The 22967-nt window shown below is 41.2% G+C and overlaps 2 protein-coding genes across 5 annotated transcripts; both read right to left on the bottom strand.

The window, feature by feature from the left end:
* Window positions 1-342: 342 nt before the first annotated feature.
* Window positions 343-6583, bottom strand: GHRL (ghrelin and obestatin prepropeptide; the record flags this gene model as incomplete). Of its 3 annotated transcripts, none has more annotated exons than XM_080995936.1 (5): window positions 343-498; window positions 1588-1696; window positions 3985-4098; window positions 4209-4357; window positions 6396-6583. In XM_080995936.1, 4 exons carry the CDS (start codon window positions 4314-4316, stop codon window positions 479-481), a joined length of 351 nt encoding a protein of 116 aa, XP_080852062.1. In that variant the 3' UTR covers window positions 343-478. The 3 variants fall into 3 exon arrangements, with proteins under 3 accessions (XP_080852062.1, XP_080852060.1, XP_080852061.1); XM_080995934.1 differs by lacking the exon at window positions 6396-6583 and adding an exon at window positions 4569-4704; XM_080995935.1 differs by lacking the exon at window positions 6396-6583 and adding an exon at window positions 4569-4704 and having other exon boundaries at window positions 3985-4095.
* A 3627-nt stretch (window positions 6584-10210) lies between these two features.
* SEC13 (SEC13 homolog, nuclear pore and COPII coat complex component) lies at window positions 10211-20734 on the bottom strand. 2 transcript variants are annotated; one of them, XM_080995855.1, is made up of 9 exons: window positions 20576-20734; window positions 18955-18999; window positions 17738-17853; window positions 16427-16578; window positions 15381-15514; window positions 14552-14685; window positions 13342-13462; window positions 11610-11756; window positions 10211-10977 (listed from the first exon to the last, which is right to left on the bottom strand). In XM_080995855.1, exons 1-9 carry the CDS (start codon window positions 20576-20578, stop codon window positions 10867-10869), a joined length of 963 nt encoding a protein of 320 aa, XP_080851981.1. In that variant the 5' UTR covers window positions 20579-20734; the 3' UTR covers window positions 10211-10866. The 2 variants fall into 2 exon arrangements, with proteins under 2 accessions (XP_080851981.1, XP_080851980.1); XM_080995854.1 differs by lacking the exon at window positions 20576-20734 and adding an exon at window positions 20223-20246.
* Window positions 20735-22967: the final 2233 nt, after the last annotated feature.

The following is a 22967-nucleotide window of genomic DNA, read 5'->3' as shown; positions in this document are numbered from 1 at the left end:
TTTTTTGTGGTAGCAATTGTATTCCCTAGTGTCAACACAGTTCTTCCTTTGATGAAAGAATGTGTTACTTGCTTCGCTGTTATATAGTTCCTGAAGTTTAATTCCACACTGTTTTAGAAACTGATAAATAAGCACAAGCTCAGATATTATTTTCTCCTGCAACAAATGCATGAGGCAATCAATGGTATCCAGCTAAATTCATTCTAGTCTCCCAGCTCTTTCCCCTGATTACAATCTTTCCGCTAACCCTCTTATTGGCATATTTTATTTTATTTCTTTACAAAGCTTTGTAGCTTTGCCAACACAGAATCTTCCAATAAGTTGCCAGATACGCTTTTAACATTCTGTAATAAAGGCATTTATTAGGTATGTCAGATAGCATAAAGTAAGATTGGAAGCAGTTGAATTCAAAGCATGAAACTCGTTTTAATGTAAAGTTGTTATGTTAACTCCAGCATCTTGATTTTCAGCTGCTTTTTCACTGTGTTTCTTGGTTTTCTGAAAGGTCAACAGGGCAGTAGTTAATATAAAAAGCTATGTTAATGTAAAATGATTTTCAAGGCTCTACCTGTTAAAAGAGCAAATAACATATGAATGAAGGTAGACATGAGAAGCTATATATATATATTGTCCCCATACATAAAGTGTTAACTCCATGGGATCAATAGCAGTAAAGCGGGTAGAGAACGCTTCAGCAAAAAAATATATATATATTCTGAAATCTGTTCTTAGTTATGGGGGTTTCCCCAACCCACTGGGGCAGATATAGACAAGCACATAGGAAGTCTTGTTGCATCAGGAGAAGTTCTTGCATTAATGGGTGACTTCATTGATAGAACACTTTGTCTTTTAGCAGGAGTGCTACCCTACAGGGATGCCAACAGGATTTCCTGAGCCTTAAGCTTTGTTTAGATTGGGTCCCCTATACCACCACCACTTCCAATCTGGAACATAAAAATAGGTTTGTTTTCCATTGTGATGGATAACAGCTGGAGTTCATTTTGCCACAAAGATTACAAGTCCCATACATTCAAAAATATGATTAAATCATGACATGGGTTTGAAAATACACAAGATTTACAAATGAAAAACAGGGTGCCCTTCTAGTTATTATTAATACATAATCCTAAAATATTTGTGTGTACAGTCCTATCTAAGCATATTTATTTGGAATCACTTGTTTAAGATGAATATTCTCTAGTAACTATTTAGGATTGTTGGTGTGCAACCAGATCCTAAGCATAATTTACTCAAGCAAGTTCTGTTTGTTCCCATGTAGATGTGCATTTGTGTGCAGCCTTAATTTCTGATGACTTGGGCTAGAAACAGAGCTGAGGTATTTATCAAGCAGATTAAAAGGAACCTACAGCTTGTACAAAAGCAGGGAATGCATTGAGTTGCCTTTGCAGCTGATTTCATTGTTTTATCACTGCATGGACTGATGTAGTTAGGGGAGGATATTCAAAATGTGTTATATGGGGTATATTATTATTATTATTATTATTATTATTATTAAAGTTGATCTCCAAATACCTTGTGGATTGAATTTGGGTAAAAACCCTGGTTCCTTGAATGAGGAAATGTTACCTTTATTGTCTTCAACAAGTATGTCTTCCAGAAGCTTCTCCAGTATTGGGCCATAGTCTTTGTACTGATCATCTGAGATTTTCATGCCAATTTCAAAGGGAACAGTGAACTAAGGAAAGTTGCAGGACGTTAAGGTTAGACTTTGTTACTACTATTTATTATTACCATATACCCACACAACTCAGGGCGGTTCACAACATAAAAACAATATAAAACCATCCCAGACTATGGCACTTTGTAGGCAATATTTATAGAACTAAATACCTGTTTTCTATAAGTAAAGGTAAAGGGACCCCTGACCATTAGGTCCGGTCGTGGCTGACTCTGGGGTTCCGGCGCTCATCTCGTTTTAGTGGCCGAGGGAGCCAGCGTACAGCTTCCGGGTCATGTGGCCAGCATGACTAAACTGCTTCTGGCGAACTAGAGCAGCACACGAAAACGCCGTTTACTTTCCCACCGGAGTGGTACCTATTTATCTACTTGCACTTTGAAGTGCTTTCGAACTACTAGGTTGGCAGGAGCAGGGACCGAGCAACGGGAGCTCACCCCGTCGCGGAGATTCGAACAGCCGACCTTCTGATCGGCAAGCCCTAGGCTCTGTGGTTTAACCCACAGCACCACCTGCGTCCCTTCCTGTTTTCTATATCCACTATTAAAACCTAAAATAGCCAAAGAACTAGTTGGTCTCAGAAAAACCAGGCAAGAGCATTCATATCCAAATTACAAAGTGCTCACCAGGTAGCTTGGTCATTAACCATTTTTCAGAATCTGTGTACAAATGATTTCCATGAAGGACTGGCCCAAAACATTTTGCTGCCTGAGGCAGGGGACAAGATTAAAAGATGACTGGACTGACAACTGAATCTTATTTCAACACTAATGAAGGGATAACATCCTTCACTGAACCTCTGTCTTTCAACAGAAAGGAAAAGGTTCAGGGGTTATGAAGAACAGCCATGGGAGTGCTGCCTGTGGCAGTTGCCTCACTTTGCCTAATGGGAGGACTGGACCTACTTCTAGAAGAAAGGGCCTAGATTCCATTATTTATATTTTGTTACATTTGGAGCTTTGTGGCCAATATGGAAGGGTTAAGAACTGTGTGGGAAGCTGCCACATAAGAGCTTCCATTTCAGAAACCAGCCTGAAAGAATTTTTAAGGACAACCTCATCTGCAGCGGACAAGTCATTTCTGCAGACATAGCGCCTTACTCCTGCATGACTTTGTTGTGTTCCTGGTGCAAGAGAGACTGGAAATCCCTATTTTACCTGTGGTGGCCCTGCAATACTGTCACAACATTCTGGGAACAGGCATTTGACACTATCCTGGACATTGTATGACAAGACTGTATAGACAGACCAGACCCTGCTCTATTTCGTCAGTATATACAGAGAGCCACAGAAATAGTTTATCCATGCCACAAGGACATTATTTTGTTTCAGACACAGCAAGAATGCAAAGTAGCCAATTATCAGCAAAGCTTATCCAACTCTTCTGTTCGTACCTTCTTCTCTCAAGGTTATTGGAAAACCTAAATACTAAATTAGGTGGTAAAGAATGTCCTGTTTTCATACACAGAGAGTAGTTTCTGGGTCCTGTCCTTCATTATCTCATTCTTGTTGCAAGTAAGAATCCTGTTCAGTGACTAGATACTAAATACTAAAAAGACTTCAGTTACAACCCCTAGCTGCCTTGTAAGCAAATGAAAAATAAAAGTTTTAAAAGTGAGTAGAAAGAGGCAAGAGATCCGAGACCCAACATAAAAGATTCAAGGTTCGGGCCCTTTGGGTTACCCATACTGTAATCATATCCCTGTGCATGAGGTTATCTGTATATGCACTGATTTCTGGCTGGAGTATGATTTTGGGCAGTGGCTATTTGTACATGAAAATGCTAAATACTATGTATTAAATTGGGCAGGGGTACCTTTACCTTTACCTTTATGTATTAAATTATGGGGGTTCCCCCCTTTTGTTAATATACTATGTACATCAGTAAAATGTTTTGGGAGGAGGGGAAATATTTTACTCTTAATTTGGGTGGTACAAGTTGATTTGGGGCAGCAAGGGTGGGGAGTAGCAGACCCTCCATGTCCCTATTTTCCAGGGACCATCCCAGTATCTGATTTGACCTCACTTTTCCTTAGAATGTCCCTATTTTCATTGGAGAAATGTTGGAGGGTATGGAGTTATCTGACCCCCAAGCTATCTGAGGGCAATCCTGTACAGGGAAGGTTTTTTATGTTTAATGTTTTATTATGTTTTTTAATATGTTGGAAGCTGCTCAGAGTGGCTGGGGCAACCCAGTAAGATGTGTGGAGGATAAATAGTAAAATTACCATTATGAATGGGACGTCCCTATTTTTATTGGAGAAATGTTGGAGGGTATGGAGTAGTTACCTTTATTTCTATTTCATTGCTGTCTCTCTCAGTCTCACTTCCATGAACATCCAAAAATGTTTCTGCATCTCGGCGATGGAACTTTGTTGTAGGTTTTGGGGAGACTTTTCGCTGCTAAAAACAAATCACATGCAAACCCAATAGGCAAATGATTAACTGTCCAGGATGAAACACCTTTTGATAAAGTATCAGTGTGGGGACGTAACAATGTGTTCAGCATTTACCTGAGTTTTTGGTTGTTCGGGACTTAAAAAACTGGAACCGGCTGTGGTGGTCTCCGTCCAGAGAGAACAGATAAGAAGCATTCCTACCACCATGTTTCTGATAAACATGGTTGTCTTTAAAAGATGTCTGTGATTCAAGCTGTATCGATCTGCAACACAAAGAAAACTGGTGCATTCTAAAATAAACTATTTGTTTTAAACTCAATAGGCGAATCACATGAACTGCTAAAGTTTTAATTAGTCCATCATTTAATAAAATTTGGCACATAGAGCCAGGATCCCCATACATTAATGAACTTGGTATATAATGTTTTAAACAATGTAAAACAATGCTAAGGAAGAGGTAGAAAAATGTCTTACCCAATACTTCCTGCACGTATGAATTACCGTAATGGAGAGCAGTGTTGAAAGCCTTTAAATAGTCATCAGTAATGTTTGCTTTGTGTACATAATACCTTTCAGTCCAAGTAGTATTAGGCATTCCTTGGAAACACATTTCAATTAAGTTAAACAGTAAACGTAAGGAAATGCGTATGATGCATTAGCTTCAAGAAACTAATGTTTTGGGAAAAAAATCTGTTTGATTTGTCTAAGAATTTTTATATTGCAAGGGTAAAATAATAAGATACAGCTGGCACAAATACACACACGCACATGCATATATACACATACACATACACACACAGTGCTTTTTTCTGGGGGGATGCATACCCCTAAACATTTTGTGAATCCCAATTTGAACTATAAAATCACTATAGTGATTTTCTTGAGTCAAAATGAGAGTACCGTGGTACCTCAGGTTAAAAACTTAATTCGTTCCAGAGGTCCGTTCTTAACCTGAAACTGTTCTTAACCGGAAGCACCACTTTAGCTAATGGGGCCTCCTGCTGCCACCGCGCCGCCGGAGCACGATTTCTGTTCTCATCCTGAAGCAAAGTTCTTAACCCAAGGTACTATTTCTGGGTTAGCAGAGTCTGTAACCTGAAGCGTCTGTAACCTGAAGCGTCTGTAACCCGAGGTACCACTGTACCCCTAAACAATTTTAAAGAAAAAAAGCAGACTGTGTGTGTGTGTGTGTGTGTGAGAGAGAGAGAGGGGGGGGGGGATTCCTGGATGGCAAGATCCAAGTTTGAGACGAGTACTATTCTTTGGTCAGAGAATCCCAGTGCAGATTTTAAAGCCACAAAACAAAACGTGGAAATATAGGCAGTTAGACCTTTAAAATATGCCCCTCTGAGTTCCAAAATGTCCCCTCACAAATAAGTCTCCCTCTCACCCCAGCATAGGAAAAGACCACACATTTGGCAAGTTTAAAAATGGTTTGCTTACAAACTATCCAAAGATCAGATTCAGAAAAGTTTCACAGGCAATAAAACTCGCTTGGTTGCAAAGTGGTAAAAGTTCCTAAATGATTGATATAAGAACACCAGAATGGCTGGTGAGAGCCATGCAGTTGAGCTGCAGCAACCTGCTCAAACCTCTTCACATGCTGAGCTTCTCAGGTAGACTGGGGAGATACAATAGGCTTGATTACCTATTTCCTCCCAAGGTAAGAGAAGTGATATAGCTAAGCCTGGCATGACAGCTTACTCTGGTATTAACCTTTAAATGCATTAATTAGATTTTTAGCAGGTGAGTTATATGAGACTCGTTACCCCACAGATACCCTCATAAATAGAAAGTTCCACACAGAAATACAATGCAAATTAATTCCTCACTCTTGTGCTCCCAATGCCCTTCTTCCTGAACCTGCAGCACTGGTTGATGGCTTCCGAAAATCCAGTTTTGGGGAAATATGCTAGAGATCCTCTGAGATCATTATCTGTTGAGCCAGAGCAAGCCTTAGTCTGGTTCCTTCTCATTTCTCCCTGCCTCCCCTTCCTGCTGCTCCTTTTGTGCATTGCTCTTCAACAGGTGGACCAGGACCCACTTCACAATGGGACCCAAGGTTGTTCACAACAGTTAGCAGCACTAACACTATACAAATATATGGTCTGATTAAGAATTGGGTTCCCAAATGCAAAGTTTGGGTTGAAGGTGGATCGCAAGTCTGAAAAAGTTGGAGACTACTTCACTAGAGCGGTGGGTGGGATGGCAAGGGACTGTTGATCTAGCGGCAATCAGAATAATTATAATTATCATGGTGTGTAGGAGTGTAGTGTACCTTTTCTACCTGCTGGTTCTTACCTCCCAAATCTTAAATGGTATGAGGCCAGGATATTTGAAAGCACCACCTCTTCCCATAGAATCCTGCCTGTCCATTAGGGCCTTGCTTTGCATCCAATCTCAGCTACAGCTGCATGCGCCATGAGACTGGCATCACATCCACACCATGCATCTAAAGTACAGTACTATTTATACCACTTTAAGGCACAACTTGCCTCAAAGAATCCTGGGAACTGTAGTTTGTTAACAAAGGCCTTAACAAACTACAGTTCCCAGGGTTATTTTGGAGAAGCCGTGACTTTTCTGTTGCTGCAACAAATTCTCTCCCTAGAGAAGTTCATTTGGGCCTTTTAAGCCTTTGACATGCTGTTACAACTTTCAAAAAAATCACCTAGCTTTTAGTTTTAAGATTTCCCCTCTCTCTCCTTGCAAATGATGCTGGTTTTATTTTGTTGCCATTTTTTAGTTGCGGTACTTTTGTGAACTGCTTTGAAGGGAGGAATATCTACAACATATTTAGCTATATGACAAAAATATAAATAATTTTTTTAGCTACAGAACATTTTTTTTGGTTCTGTGGTAAACTTAAAATTCTACATATTCCTCTTTCGTTTCCCTGTTTGTGTGATAGTTTCAATATGGTTAAATTGATCCAAACTACTCGAAAAGCACTTACTGGCTTTTCCCAGTTACTTCTTATAGTTTGGCTGTGATCCTAAGCTTACTTGTTGGAAGTAAATTCTTTTGAACTGAAGGATAAGTAGGATTGCAAATCATGCTACCAACAGAAGGCAATAAATCATTTTCCATGCAGCAGAACGCTCTAGTAAAGACCCTTAATGTACCCAATATATTACCTAGCAAAGTGCCTAATATGTTCCACAGCACCATAGGTGGTTTTTAAAAAATTGAATATTGGGGTACAACCACAACAGTGGCAAATATGCCTCCCTCTTTAGGGAGGGAAGTTTGTACTTTTCCCAGCATGGTAGATTTCTCCATTTCATTTTTCACACCTTTTAAAAAAAAACAGAGACATATGGCTTGGGTGATGAGATTCTGAGCTAGTGATGGAAACTGTAGACAGAAAGGTAACAAGTAAACCTGACCTTTTGTGAAGGTTTTGCTATTAAAACAAAGCATTCGCTTTGGGCTGGGTTTCAGGGGCAAGAGGGCAACATTTATCAGCTGAAAGCATCTCTCTTTGCTATGGCACTGACACAATAGCTTGATCTATAAGTGTTCTCGGAAATACTGGCCTTAATATTTATCCCCCCAGTGAAGCAGAATGTTACAGTTGTTAAGTGTTTAAGCCAACATCTATAAAGGGAGAAAACTACTCAAACCTGAGATACGTACAACTAATGCTTATAGCAAATTTAGCAGCGGCTTTGACATTCCCTTTTCGGAGGCCCCCACTGAGCCAGCTCTCTGGTGATCTTCCACCAGCCAGTGAAGGTCATCTGAATTTAGAGAGGCCAGTCTGCTACGGTGGTTTATTTTGCTGTTGCTGATCTTATCTGCTCTTGCTTTTATTGTTGGCTTTGTAGCTTGATTTGCTTTTATATTGCTTTAATATAATTGTAGCCAGCTTGGGTATGTAGGGCATTATGAGGGATGTAAAGTGGTTAAAACACATCACATACAGTATATCAAAATCCTTACAGGAGCCTGTTCAGCCTAACAGTGCAGTTGCTCATGTCTGCAATCCTATGCTCACTTTATTGGAAGCCCCACTGAACATAAGGGGTTTTACCTTTGTGTGCACATGCATAGGATTGCATGTGTGTTCACAGCAGAGGGGAGATTTGAACAAGGCACTTCTCTGCTCACAACTCAAGCAATTTATATACTGCTCAATTACTATCTTCTCTAGGTGGTATACAGATAACACACAATAAGGATAAAAATCAGTGAAAACTATTAACATCAGAATTCAGTTAAAGTGCCTGCTGGAATAAAAGGCTTCAGTAGGCATTAGATGTTCAAAAAGGGAAGGGGCCTATTTGTCACAGCTGGAATGGAGTTCCATAAAAGTAGACCCACATGAATGCACAGCTGCTGGTAGATATAAGCCAGGCTTCCTCAACTTCAGCCCTCCAGATGTTTTTGGCCTACAACTCCCATAATCCCTAGCTAGCAGGACCAGTGGTGTAGTCTCAAAATGGGAATTGTAGTCTCAAAACATCTGGAGGGCAGAGGTTGAGGAAGCCTGATATAAGCCATGGGTAGGCAGACTAAGGCCCGGCGGCCGGATCTGGCCCAATTGCCTTCTAAATCCAGCCCGTGAACGGTCCAGGAATCAGCGTGTTTTTACATGAGTAGAATGTGTCCTTTTATTTAAAATGCATCTCTGGGTTATTTGTGGGGCCTGTTTGGTGTTTTCACATGAGTAAAATGTGTGTTTTTATTTAAAATGCATCTCTGGGTTATTTGTGGGGCATAGGAATTCGTTCTTTTTTTCCCTTCTTCAAAATATAGTCCGGCCCCCCACAAGGTCTGAGGGACAGTGGACTGGCCCCCTGCCGAAAAAGTTTGCTGACCCCTGATATAAGCCATGCATCCTTGCCATGGGGGACCACTAACAGCGACTCCCCTGAAGTCCTCAGTGATCAGACAGGGCTATAATGAATCAGACAGTCCTTGAGGTATCCTGCACCCAAGTTGTCAAGGGCCTTGTAAATTAACACAAGAGCCCTGAACCTGGCCTGGTATGCAGCCAGTGCAAGCTTTTGAGTGCCTCAGTTACATGCTGGTGATATTGGCTGTCCCCATCAGCAATCTATCCATAGCTTTTTGCACCAGGTAGAGCCTCCATACTACCGTACTTTTCCATCTATAAGACACCCCCATGTATAAGACACCCCCTATTTTGGGGGACTCAAATTTAAGAAAATGGGGGGAGATGGCACACAGTTGTTGAGCTTTTTTTGGGGGGGGGATTGCTAAAAATCGCTCACCTGCACACATCTCAAAATCCACCTCCTGTCTGTCCCATCACCAGTAGAAGCTGTCAATCGCCCGCCCAACTGCTGGAGCGTTGGCCAATCAACACCACCCATTGATGCTGCAGCTAGTAACACACACAACAGCTGCTGACAGCCGCGGCAGCAACCAAGCAAACATCCACCCTATGCACTACCCATGTATAAGATGACCCCCACTTTTAAGCATGATTTTTAAGGGGGAAAAAACCATAGTCTTATATACAGAAATGTACGGGTAGTTCAACCCTGTGCTGACACAGGAAATTCACTCCTACAACTGACAGGCAGAAACTCACCCTGTGTTTAAATTTGTTGCTTCAGGTCCTACCCTCTGGAGCATCAGAAAAAAATGGCTCCAACATCTGTATGATAGTCATCATATCACATCTGAATAATCTCTTCTATGGTGAAAAGTTGGAGGAGTTGCTCTCAACTCCTCACCTTCATTTGGCTTCCTTCTCTGTACACATTCCAGATTGTTGATACCCTTCTAAAACTCCAGACACATTACTGCACATGATATCTGACCGAACCAGAATAGGAGACTGAAAAGAACTAGCCTGCTTGAAAGACAATAGACTTAAGAAATGATTGTTGTCCTCATATCTGGCTCTTAATACTTTTGACTTGGTCAGATTTTACTGCTGCCCCATCTCCTTCCCTGTCACACAAGCAGATTTTGCTCTTCTTAAGCTCTTGCTGTTTTCACTCTACTTGTTTATGAAGTAACCTTTGGACAAAAGGAAAAGCAAGCTTTGGACCAATAACTTGATGATACATATTTACAGGGGGAGAAAATATATAAAATAACCTCTGTAAAAAAGTAGCCTTCTTTCCAAACAGTTGAGATTGTTTTGATCAGACTTTATTTTTCCTTTTAAACAAAAAGAGGTACACAAAGTGGCTTAGAGTTTATTAGCTTGATAATATTTTGGAGGTCAATTTCACAAGTACTTGCAACTAATAGAAGGGCAAACTGTAGAACAAAAGCAACTTTGAATTTCTGGTAATCCTTCTCCATGTTTAAATGGCAGTCTCCATCTCTCTTGCTTAAGTTCAAATTCTGTATTAGGTATCTGATGCAGAGTTTCTTTCTTTTTGTTGAAAGAGAAAACATTACCAGGCTTTAAATGATAAGAAGACTGTAGTAAGTATAACAAGTCATTCTGAAAGAGAGAGATTGATCCATAGAAACTTTTCCTCTCCTCCTAATGGAGAGGAGTTAATGGAAGGCTTATCAAGAGTTTCCCAGCAAATTAATGAAGAAAATGAAGTGATGCTTAAAAGAAAAAATCTCACTGCAACTGAGCAATACCTTTTGATGTACAGTTTGCCTTGAATTTTATCAAGTGTCAATTAAGGCAAAATGCTATGGTATGTATAGCTTTCCTGAAACGTTAGCTTTGCTTGTGCCAGATCAAATAAATTTGGTTTAATAAGAAAAGTAGTAAAAATCATGTCTATTTCCTTGCATTGATAATTTGGGATTGATGTTAACCCATTTGTCACTGTTCATTCTGTTGCCCTTCTGTAATAGCAGATACTGCTCCCTGGCCCTTATTAACATCGCTGATGCATGCCCACTGTCCATCTACAGATTCTTTCCATAAAGTTACCTGTAAAAGATCAGAATAAGAGTGTTTAGTTCTTGCCCAGGTTTTAGAATCCACTGCACTTGGCAACATGAGTTTATTTTGAAAATTTCCCCTTGCCAATAGTTGCCAGTCATTCCATATTTGAGGCAGCACAGTATTCCCACTCCAAACAGATTCAATTAAATTCACACAAGGCAAGCTAATGTTTAAATTTAACTTCTTCCAACATTGCTAAAGTCAATACAACTTAGTGAAAATATGGTTAACTGATGTCTGTTTTTAACTTTTAAAAAAGTTATTAAACTTCTAGAAAAAGTAGATTCCTCTCCCCCCCACTGCTAGAACCTAGGAAGATATAGGCCTGGTTTAGACATGATGATCTTGGTATAGTAAGCTTTATCTTAGTAAATCAAGAACAAACCTTGGGTTTGTGCAGTCTCATCCTCTGTTTCTCACACTGAAGTGCAAGACTTGCAGCCTTTTGTTAATTTAGTTTCCCTATATATCCAAATTGGGAAGCTGGTTTATTCTCTGACTACAAATAAGGATCAGAACTGAAAAATTTGGATCTCATGAGCATAAGAACTAGTTAGATTGATACCTGCATATGGCCATGTGACTGAAAGTGTAAGAATAAAATGCTTTACACTCACTTTATTATCTCCTCCAGACACTGCAAGAATATTTGCAGTAATGGACCAGCTAACATGCCAGACTACGTCATTGAACTTGTGTAGCAATTTTGGTGACCATGAATTTCCAGAGGGATCATCACACATCCAGATAAAAACTCTGCCATCCTAGAAAAACAACAAGCAAAGCTGTAAGGACAAGGGCAAGCTCACATTCAGCACTAAATACAGCAAGGCCTCCTTATCAAGGGCATCTTATTTTCAGAACCACTCAGGCAGCATCCCAAAGGCATGTGGCTGCACCATTTAGAAGCCCATAATTGTTGGCCCATAAAAATACTGTATACATTTCCAACAAGCAAGTTTACAGACATAGCATATTGACACAGGTCAGAGGTGAGAAACTTGTAGTATAATAATATATAGAGGGTACAATTCCCATCATTCCTGACCGTTGGCCCTACTGGCAGGGGTTGGTGGGAGTTGGTGTCAAACAACATCTGGAGAGCAAAGTTCCCCATCCCTGGATAGGTTTTACCTGGATTATATTGCTTCAAACTTTAAGTGTGCCATTGTACAACTGAACATGGGAGGCTTACTTTTACTATTTTTACTATTACACTGGATGCTCAGGATGCGAATGTGTTCTGTGTGGGAGGCACATTCGCAACCCGCAGTGCCGCGTCTGTGCACGTGTGGGTTGCTATTCGGCGCTTCTGCGCATGTGCGACCGCCGAAACCTGGAAGTAACCCGTTCCGGTACTTCCAGGTTTTGGCACGTCCGTAACCTGAAAAAACGCAACCTGAAGCGTCTGTAACCCGAGGCATGACTGTATTAAATATCACTGAAAACATGCCAGCTTTCCATATGCAGGGAGATATATATATATATATTTACATGGTACATCAAATATGCATCCCCAAATCTGAAGACTATGTGGACAGCCCAGACAGGACTGCGCCACAATGAATTTCTGCAAGCTTGAATCAGTTATCTGTTGCGGAGCTACCCAAACTAGCCTGATGGATGTATATGCCTTGTCAGTAGTGTACTGATAAATCAGCAACTGCACTTTTAGATTATGAATTTTATAGATCAGTGAGACATACATCTTTTGCTAGATGAAATAAAGTGAAAGTAAAATATATGATTTTTTTTAAAAGTCAGTTGGATCCAGACTCTTTCCAGTTGGTGTAGGACCTGAGATCTAGTGGAGACTCCTGGAGGAGGAAGGATTGGGGAAGTGATTTTTGCTGATCTCCCCTTCTTCCTGAAGCCCTCTGCACCATTTCCCACACTACCTCGGGTTAAGAACTTAATTCTTTCTGGAGGTCCGTTCTAAAGCAGAAACTGTTCTTAACCTGAGGTACCACTTTAGCTAATGGGGCCTCCCATTAGCTGCGCCGCTGCCACGCGATTTGTTTTCAACCTGAGGTAAAGTTCTTAACCTGAGATACTATTTCTGGGTTAGCGGAGTCTGTAACCCGAAGCGTCTGTAACCCGAGGTACCACTGTACTCTGATTTTGGGGAGATACAGGGGAAGGGAAGAATTGGTGAAAACCACCTCTCTCTCCCCCCCAACCCTATCTTCCAAATAACTTTCTACTAGCCAAATTTCACTTATGGAAACTCTGGATCCAACCACAGCTTCTATAAGCAGAGGGTGGCGGTCTCAGGTGCTTTTTTTGCCTATAGTAGCTAAATGTTATGTGAAAAGTAACTGTATATAATTTACTCCATTCAATCTCTACCTGTGAGCAGCTGGCAATAGTACTTGTTGGCAAGCCTATGGAGGGGGCCCAGGCTACATCTCTGACCCAGTCACTGTGAGCTTCAAGTTTTTGTTCTTCTTTCCACTGGCCATCTTCTTCTCTGGCAGGATTCGAGGGAGAAAGGTGCAAATTTAGAAAGAGCAAAACAAAACATATTCTCATCGTATTTCCCATGCAGAAGCTTAGTGTTGTAATACTGGCTGCCAGTTATCTGGGCCCAATTTAAAGTGTTGGTTTTAACCTATAATGCCTTAAACGGCTCAGGACCACAATAACTCAAGGACTGCCTCTCTCCATATGAACCTGCTCAGACCCTGAGATCATCCTCTGAGGCCCTTTTTCATGTGCTTCCTTCCATGAGAGGACTGGAGGGTGGCAATATGAAAACAAGCCCCTTTTACAGTGACTCCCTGTTTGTGGAATGCTCTCCCCAAGGAGGTTCGGCTTGCGCATTCATTATACACCTTTAGGCACCAGGTAAAAAGTTTTTCTTCAAGCAGGCCTTTGGCTGATTGACATCCCATGTCCTTTTAAATGTATCATGGGATGGGGGGAGGTTCTTGGTTTGTTTTCGTTCTTATATTTAATTAGGTATTTTGTGCTCTTTATATAGTAATTTTATGTTGTGAAATGCCGAGATCTATGGATGACTATATAAATTTAAATAATAACAGTAATAACAATAAAAAAGCTAACCTTCCACAAAACAAGAGCAAAAACCTAAAGCTGGGACAGCCATTCTGTCAAAGCAACACTACAACACTACAAATAACGGGCTGATCCTATACCCAAGATACATAAAGGAGAAGAATTTCATAAAGCCTTGTTCCAACAACCCACTTCAATGATAACATAAGGGTTTTGCAGGACTTTCTGTTTTAAACAGCAGCTTCCCATGCCATATTTGAAGCTGCCTGTGAATATGGAGGTAATTTTTTTCTAAGTCTCTTCAGAAGACAGCTGCTGTTTGAAACTCCAGATAAAGCCATTTGCGCTCCAAGACATGGAAGTGCAAGCACAGATGCACACATTGGAATGAAAGTGAGCGAGGTTAGAGTCAGAAATAAAGCCTTTTAAGCAATTTTAATACCTTGGAAGGAGTGTGGGTGGGGGGAGGTTGAAAAGAGGAAATACAAAGAAAGGTCTGTCATATAGGAAGACTTTAGGTAAATTTGTCAGGACAACTTACTTCCAAATCTTGATAAGGTTATCACAGCCGCCTGATGCAAAACGCTTAATGTAGTTTGGTTTTTGGCTTGATGGCGGTTCTATAAGGCTTCCTGGTACAACTGCAGGGGCCCAGCTAACAGCATTGCAGCCAATCTATGCAAGAACACAAATTTATGCAGTTTCTTCCTATTTGTAGCCAAAGCAAGCATCCAAATATTTCTTAACACAACTAACATAATGACAGGATACTTCCTGAAGTAGCATACTAAGCATACCATTTATCATGCTATTCTGAATACTTTCACGTTAAACAGAACAGTATAATTATGTCGAGAAATGAAGGCCCTGAGTCAATGCCAACTTTTTCATCTTATTTGTTTGGACGTATGAAATTGCCTTTCACTGCCAGACGATCTAGACAGCTACTGCCTATTGTACTAGCACCAGCATTCTGCTTTTTATTTTATTTTAAGGCAGACATATTTTCCAGTCCTGTTACCAGGATTTTCTTAAGTGGAAACATCAGCAACTGAACTTTGGACTGTCTTCTTCCACGTATGCAGTCTAACCACTGGGGTATGGGCCTTCCCATATGTAAACATATTAACTATGTTTTTGGACATCTGACATTTCATCAAAGTGGCTTTTCGTTTTAACTTCAGTTCAGTACTACAGAGTAGCAAAACTTTCTGCAATAAAATTGTGATTATTATATATTGATTTACATGCAACTTAATGTCAAAACGGGTTTCTATGCAGTTTACAAAGAATAAAATTGTTGCACAGACATTAAAATAAACATCCATATCTGAAATGCACAATAAAAGAATCCCATTAAAATTACTCACTGTATGTGCATTGCTGATTTTTTTCACTTCCCATGTTCCATCACCACTGCAGCTTAGCAGAGAGATGGCCCCATCAGAGCTGCCGCAAGCCAGGATCAATCCAAAGTCTTGTGGTGCCCAACATACGGAATTCACTGCCAGAAAAAACAAAAATTGGTTGAATTATTTATAAAGGCTACTTAAAAGTTGAGGGGAATTCATGTGTACCTTGACCTGAATAGATTTGTCAGCAATGACTGAGGCAATCAGAGCAGAAGCCTAGGCTTGTTAAGTGGATTAAAAGTCTGTCACATTATGCTTAAAGCTTTTGTTTTTAAATAGCAACTAAGTTTTAGGAATTTTAGATGGTACCAAGGTAGATTTCTCTGTGACTGCACTTAAGACAGTGCATAGTTTATTGATCCTAGTAATGCTTTACCAAAATTAGTATAACATAACATCTGGAAATGGGGTCGATAGCAGACAGTTGCATTGTAATAACAGAAAAACACTACAGATGTGGTGTTTTTTTTAATGCTGCATTCCAGGACTAAGAGCCTTTCAAACTGACTCACAATCAGAATGATAACAAAAAGCAATAAAATGCCATTGCCATTCCAGTCGGTATGGTTCTGTTACCTAAATAAATTATTTTACTTTCACTGTCTGTGAAGTTCGGTCCTTACTAGAGCATTACACAGAAAAGGACAACGGACATGCAACAGAAGCTCAGCAGGCTCAATTAAGGAAGACCAAACAAAGATCTGGGACCAGCATGATTGCATGAAGTCTCTAATCAATGCATGAAAATTATAACTGAAGCAACAAAGTACAGTCGTACCTTGGAAGTCAAACGGAATCCATTCTGGAAGTCCGTTTGACTTCCAAAACGTTTTAAAACCAAAGTGTGGCTTCCGATTGGCTGCAGGAAGCTTCCAAAAGAATGTTTGAAAACCCGAACAGTCACTTCCAGGTTTCGATCGGGAGCCAAAACGTTCGAGAACTAGGCTGTTCGACTTCCAATTTACGACTGTACTCAGCTAGCTAGCAGGAAGAACAGCCAGTACCTGAAGAATCGTGCCCTGTGTATTCATGTGCCTTTTCCCAGGTACCATTCTCCTCCTTCCAGATAATAACCTTCCTGTCATAGGAACAGGAAGCCAGGATGTTTCCATACATGGGATGAGCCCAGGCAACCTGCCAAACAGGGCCTTCGTGTCTACAAAAAAACAGAAGGAAATGAAGGGGGGGGAATATTACTGAACCAAGACTTTATTATCAAGAGCATTTACAAGCCATTCAGTGTCATGGAAATATTTTCAGTTATGGATACATATTACCACTAAAATATCAAAATGATATTTTGTAGTCAGAAATTCAGTACCTTTCCATTTATTTTTATTTTTAAAATTTCAGAGTATGTACCTATTAGTACACCTTTTATAGGGAAATATATGGAATTTTCAGTTACAAAAATAGTCACTGTCTGGGAAACAGGGGCAAGTGATTTGCTGGAAAAATCAGCCAAATTAACAACAAATTCCACAGAATCTTTTTCATCTTTTAAAATCCCTTTCATCTAATCCTTCTAAAATAAATATTTCAGCTCTCTAGTTCCTCAACGAAGGGTAGTACTCATTATGCCCAATGCCTTTTACTACAGCTCTTCTGGTGTTCATTCTTTCACTCTTTCCTCTGCCCCACCACTATCCTGATGATTGTATGCTGAAATCTCTCCCCCCCCCCGAAAATTAGGGATGGGGAACATGAAGCCTGACAGTTGTGTGTAGTCCTTAGATTAATTTTGTACAGTCCTTGGTCTAATTTCATGGGGGAGAGAAGACTTTTGCATTTGATCTGGCAAGAAGTACTGGCAAGGAGAGGAAAAATGGGGGGGGGGGGGAGGCTGAAATTGCTAGAGTGATGGAAGGAGGGGGAGAAAGCCCCCTGTGAGAGTGATCTGTCCCTCCTTCCTAGCAGTGTGCTGGGCACAGGAGGACAGAGAGGGAGAGGAAAGGGGTGTCAGAAAAGGAGTTTGTGCTGGCATGCAGTCCCAATAGATACCCCCAAAGAAATGCAACCCTTGAAAGAAAAAGGTTTTCCCTCCCTCAGACTGTGGTAATTGACAATTGCAAAATAAGAGACGTGTAAGTAATTCTGAGGCTTATTTTAGCCAATCATAAATGATACACTTTCGAAGAAGTGTTTTGCTAAACAGCTTTGAAGGAAGACATTATCAAGCAAATTGAAAATTGTGTATGTAAACAAAGCACATTAAGTTTTCACCACTCTGCCCCCAAAGCCATTAATTGTACCCCTAAGCAGAAGCTGAAAATGGGGAAATTGTCATAGGATTATGTTGTCTTTAATTGACTCACCCTCTTAAGTCAGCTATGAGAATTTGCCCTCCATTCCTTACATCAAATATTTTCACTGATCTGTCTGAGGAACAAGTTGCCAACCGCATGCCATAATAATCCATCTGAGCATCATGCTGGGAAGTAATAAAGAAGTTTTCATGATCATCTATAAATTCTGGATTAATTGATTAATTAATACAACTGGTTCTAAAATCTCAAAAGCAACAAATCCAAATGTGTAAAATGCTGAATATCACAGTGCAGTACGATGAAAAAGTGTGATCACACAGCATTTTCCTGGAAAACCCAAATGCAGCCAATATCATACCCAGATTGAGATAGTGATGACTATCAGGCAAAACGGGGCTAGAGTCTCAAGAAGGCAGAAATTGCCCTGACCACCTCAGCTTCTAGTGGGAATAGGTAAAATTTAAGGATGGAGAGTATAAAGTAGTTTAGAATTATTGGGAAGGTCATGTTAACTTTATGCCACAATATTATCTGCTATTTTGATACAACATGGCTAAGCTGCAATAATATAGAATAGAACCTGCACCAAATAGTCAACTAAATTAATGGTAGGAGCAGGATTGGAAAGCTACTTACTACTCACTCAGAAAGTATCCATTATTTACCCTGGATAAAGCTTGTAGCAAGATGGCCATTAACAGCTTTTCACACCAGATGTACACAACACTAAGTCCTGACTGACACAAATGGGAATTATGAGAGAGCACAGTTCTGGAAGAAATTGCAATGCAGATAATGCCGATGGGTTGTGCCTTCCTCTGTTGCATTTTACCTACTCAGCCATATAGCTCCTACTGCTATAATTTTTTTTCTTTTTTAAAAAAGCATTTTCTGCTCATTGTCACCGTTTCCAAAAACCATAACGCATAAAAAGCATTGTATCACCCTCCTCTATATACAACAAAATGCTGGTTCTATTAAAAAGGTCACTAAGCAAGACTTTTCCTAAACGTAAAATCCAAAGGGAACTTAGCCACAGCATGCTCAACTCTCTCCCTGGATTAAAGCTTGCGATTTCACTTTGTCCCTACCATTCCCACCACTGCTTCCAAGGTCATCTCACAACTGAAATAGGTGATCCCTTTAAGACAGTTGCTTAGGACAAATGTTCTGTCATTTACTTCATTCTTTTAAAATAAAGTTAATCATTACGATTTCTTTCTTTTTTGAGGGGATATTTTTTTTTTTAAAAAGCAAATACTTACGATCATGTCCTCATGAGAAGTGTCCACTGTATTAATTACAGACACCTAGTAGGAAAATATACAGCAAGACATTTTAAAATAAATAATAGAGTCCGACCCTAGAGTTTCACTCAATGATTAAAACATGCCATCATCTTTTGCTTCACATTTTTATGTAAGGTTTGACTGCATTGTTTAATGGGTGTCCAAAAAGTTGAAATTGATTTAACCCTCAGGTGACTTTGCAGCATCCCCATGCGTACAACCACTTTCTAAACTCAGCAACCTGTGGAACTTCATTGACATCATACTGAGATCAGTAGAGGTAGAATGTGACATAGCAAGTTAAAACTTGCACTTCTGAAAGCTTCCTGCTGCACTGTAAATATATATATATATATATATATAACAACATAAGATGAACCCCGCTAGATCAGTCTAAAGGCCTATCTAATCCAGCTTTCAGTTCTTGCAGTGGCCCGTGAGACACCTATGCTGTAATATTCCCACAAGGAGGACATGAGCTCAATTGAATTTCCACCAAGATTCTCTGCAACCAATTCAGAGACAAATTGTCTCCGATACTAGAGATTAAATAACTGCCATGACTAGTAAACCCTAATAGCTTTATCCACCACGTATTTATGGCACTGGGCTCCATTCACCCCAGCACTACCAACTTTATTTTTTCTTCTTTTTGCAGCCAGGGGTGGGGGGCAGAAAATTGGAGGGGAGAGCTGGATCAGGCCCCACACTTGGGGTAAGTCTCCTGACTTAGATTATTTAAAGGGGAATTAGGCAAAAGCATGGACCATAGATCCTTTAGCAGCTATTGAATATGGCAGTTAAATGGAACCTCCAGGAAATACGTCTGTTAATGTGGGAGCAGGGGTGCGCGCTAAGCACTACTGCCTTCATGTCCTGGCTGTGGGCTTCCTGTTAGAGACAAGATACCAGACCCTTTGGAGCTGACCCAGACCTTGGGTAGGCTTTGTTCTTAACAGGCACCTTATGCTTTTAAAGCGGCGCAGCTACTGCGAAAATAAACACACGCAAACAAGAAAAGCCAATCCTTCGCCGACGTAAAACCGTGTGTGTGTGTGTGTTTATGTGTCATGCTCACTGACCCCCCCTCCTATGGGAAAACAGGGGTGTAACAAGTACATGAGGGTGTCCCTGTTGGGTAATAGGTGGCCTGCTCAGGAGATGGGGCTCAGCCCGCGAGTGGGCGACGACGCTTTCCCCCGAGCCTGCCCCCCCCAATCAATAATAATAATAATATTTTATACCCTGCCCATCTGGCTGGGTTTCCCTAGCCACTCTGGGCGGCTCCCAGCAAAAATATTAAAATACAATAATTCATCAAATATTAAAAGCTTTCCTAAAAGCCATGTGTGGTGGGTGGCGGCGGTGGGCACCCTTCGCAGGCTTGACATCCCTTGGGAAAAGGCGTGCGAGGAGACCCCGTTACTAGGGGCAACCCCACGTCCCGTACCAGGGAAGCGCGTCCTCCCCACCCCCGCCCAGGGCACCCCCACCCCCTGGGCAAGCCGCGCCGGGGGCTAGCAAGGCCGGGCCCGAAGGGCTCAGCGCGGGAAGCGGGCTACGGCCCCTCTTTATCCCTCTCGGAGCGCCCCCTCACCATGGTGACGGCCGGGGCGGAGGGGAGTCTCCAGCTGCACCAGCCGCTCTCTCGCTCTCAGACGTGGCAAACCGCCGCCGAGACGCGCGTCCCACGACGAAGGCCTCCCGGCCGGGGAAAAAACGGTCTTCCTGCTGAGCGCGCAAAGGTTCCGCTTGCCGCTCGTTCCGCCCTCCTTCCCCATCGGCTCCTCACGGGCGGAGGCCGCTCTCCGTTGGCGCCGCCCCTGGCCCTTGGCACTCCGTTCTCTCCGTTAATTCAGCCACTGGCACCTGCGGGTGCTATGCTCATGGCGAGTCTTTGGGGAGCCCCGAGTTCAAATTCCACCTCAAACCCCCCCCCCCATGCTGCTTCAGGTTGTTCTCGCTCAGCTCCCGTTCCAACTTTTGTAAAATTAAGAATTGTTTCCTCGTGCTCTCACGCCGCCTTTTCCCCCACAAAGGAAATTACACTGGCATTGTTCCTCTCTCCCACCCAACTCCCTGCGATTTCCCTACGAGGTAGGGCAAGGGTGACTTACTCAAAGTGAGCACAGTGGCTGGAAACAACATTTGAGCCTCCCACCTATAAATACACTTCCCTGGCTCCCAAGGGCAATCGTGACTTGCCTCATAACTGCTGCTAAGAAGCTAAAAATGGGCTATGCATTTGTATATTGGAGTGAATGTATGCAAGAGAAGCTGAAATTGCTTTCTTCTTCACAGCAGAAGATGTAGGATAAAACCTCTGTGCCTGAATGAACTTATTCAAGAATGAGAAACTGAGGCAAATAGCACTGCAAGAATTTTAGGACTTTTTGGCAATAGAAAAACTCTCAGATCTCTGGGTCTGGATGGCATCCACTGGAGAGAACTCAACAGTCAGAATGCTGATCTTTCTGCCAGAAAATATATATAAAATTTGTCAGCCCCACACCTGCGGACTGGAAAGCAGGGAGATTTGAGATGATCAGCCAATTAGCTTAATACTGTATATGTTGTGAGAAAACTGGTGGAGAGTATCGTTAAAGATGTAACTACCAAGCATAAAAGAACAAGTGCTGCAGAGGTAGAATCCGCATGGGTTCTGCAAGGGTAAGTCCTGCCTCACAAAACTTTCAGAAAGTTGTTTGACAGTGTCAACAAGCATATAGATAGAGATGATCCTATCAACATGGTGTACTTACTTTCAAAAAGCTTTTGATAAAGTACCTCACCAAAGACTCTTCAGAATAAGAGAACTTGTGTTCAGATGACTGTCTGTAAACAGTCTTTTCATATTTTTTCCAAATTCATATTATATATTGCTTCCCATAGAAATGTAAATTTATTCCTACAAAATACTAAACTTATACTGAACAGTTTTGTGTACTGTAAGCTGTATCGTATGCAGGAAGTTGAGCCCACAAATCAGCAAACAAGTAGCAGTTACTTAATGTTCATTTCAAAGAGTAGAGTGGTTTATTTGTTTGCAATCATTAAAAATTTTCAGGTATGTACAGTATTTGACGCCAGGTAAGTAGATTCTAGATCCAAGTTAAATCAGTCACAGAGCTAGTGTAAGCTGCCACTAGAAAATCAGTTTGCGGCTATTGGTCTTACATGCACTTACTTGTGAGTAAGTCCCATTGCACTCAGAGAGACTTCTGAGTATATACACACATAGGATTGTGCTAAGGTACTTCCTCTGCCATGGATGCATTATGTGGCCTTGGGAAATTCACTGTTCCTCATCTGTACAACAGAAATAAAAATGGCTTACCAAGAAAGGTTATGGGGGAGGGCAAGAGGACCCAGCAATACTTTCCCATTGAAATCCCTGTTGGCAATCTGGTCCTATGCAGAGTTCTGCTACAAAAGCTAGTTTGTTTCAGTAGGTTTAGCTATGCCAAATTTTTCAGGGGATTGGTTTGTAAGTAATTTATAAATAAACCGCTTCCATAGGAACATAGGAAGCTGCCATACACCGAGTCAGGCCATTAGTTCATCTGGATTAGTATTGTTGACATTGCCTGGAAGCGACTCTTCAGGGTTTCAGGTAGGAAACATATCCAGCCCTACCTGAAGATGCTGAGGACTTGGGACCTCCTGCATGCCAAAGCAGATGCCCTATCATGAAGCTGCAACCCTTCTCCTTTTCCATACTATTTCACTTAAATAATTTTATATTTATTCCTTCAGAGATCTCAGCTTGCATGTAGCTGGGTTTTTTTTAAACAATATTGCATATTATTTCTTCTTCAATTTAGAAAGCGCTGTGCAGACAATGAGTAGTTGTGCCTATTCTTCCATTTGGGGGAACAGTTGATTAATTTCTAGAGAGAAGTTGATATTCAAGACAAGCCCACCCCCACGTCAGCTATTAATTTCAGCTGACCCCACCATGCACCCAGCACGGAGGGGGTGATTTATCG

Source organism: Podarcis pityusensis (genome assembly GCF_964106645.2).
Source record: "Podarcis pityusensis genome assembly, chromosome: 2".
Classification (NCBI taxonomy): domain Eukaryota; kingdom Metazoa; phylum Chordata; class Lepidosauria; order Squamata; family Lacertidae; genus Podarcis; species Podarcis pityusensis.
This window is presented reverse-complemented; position numbering and strand designations above follow the sequence as displayed.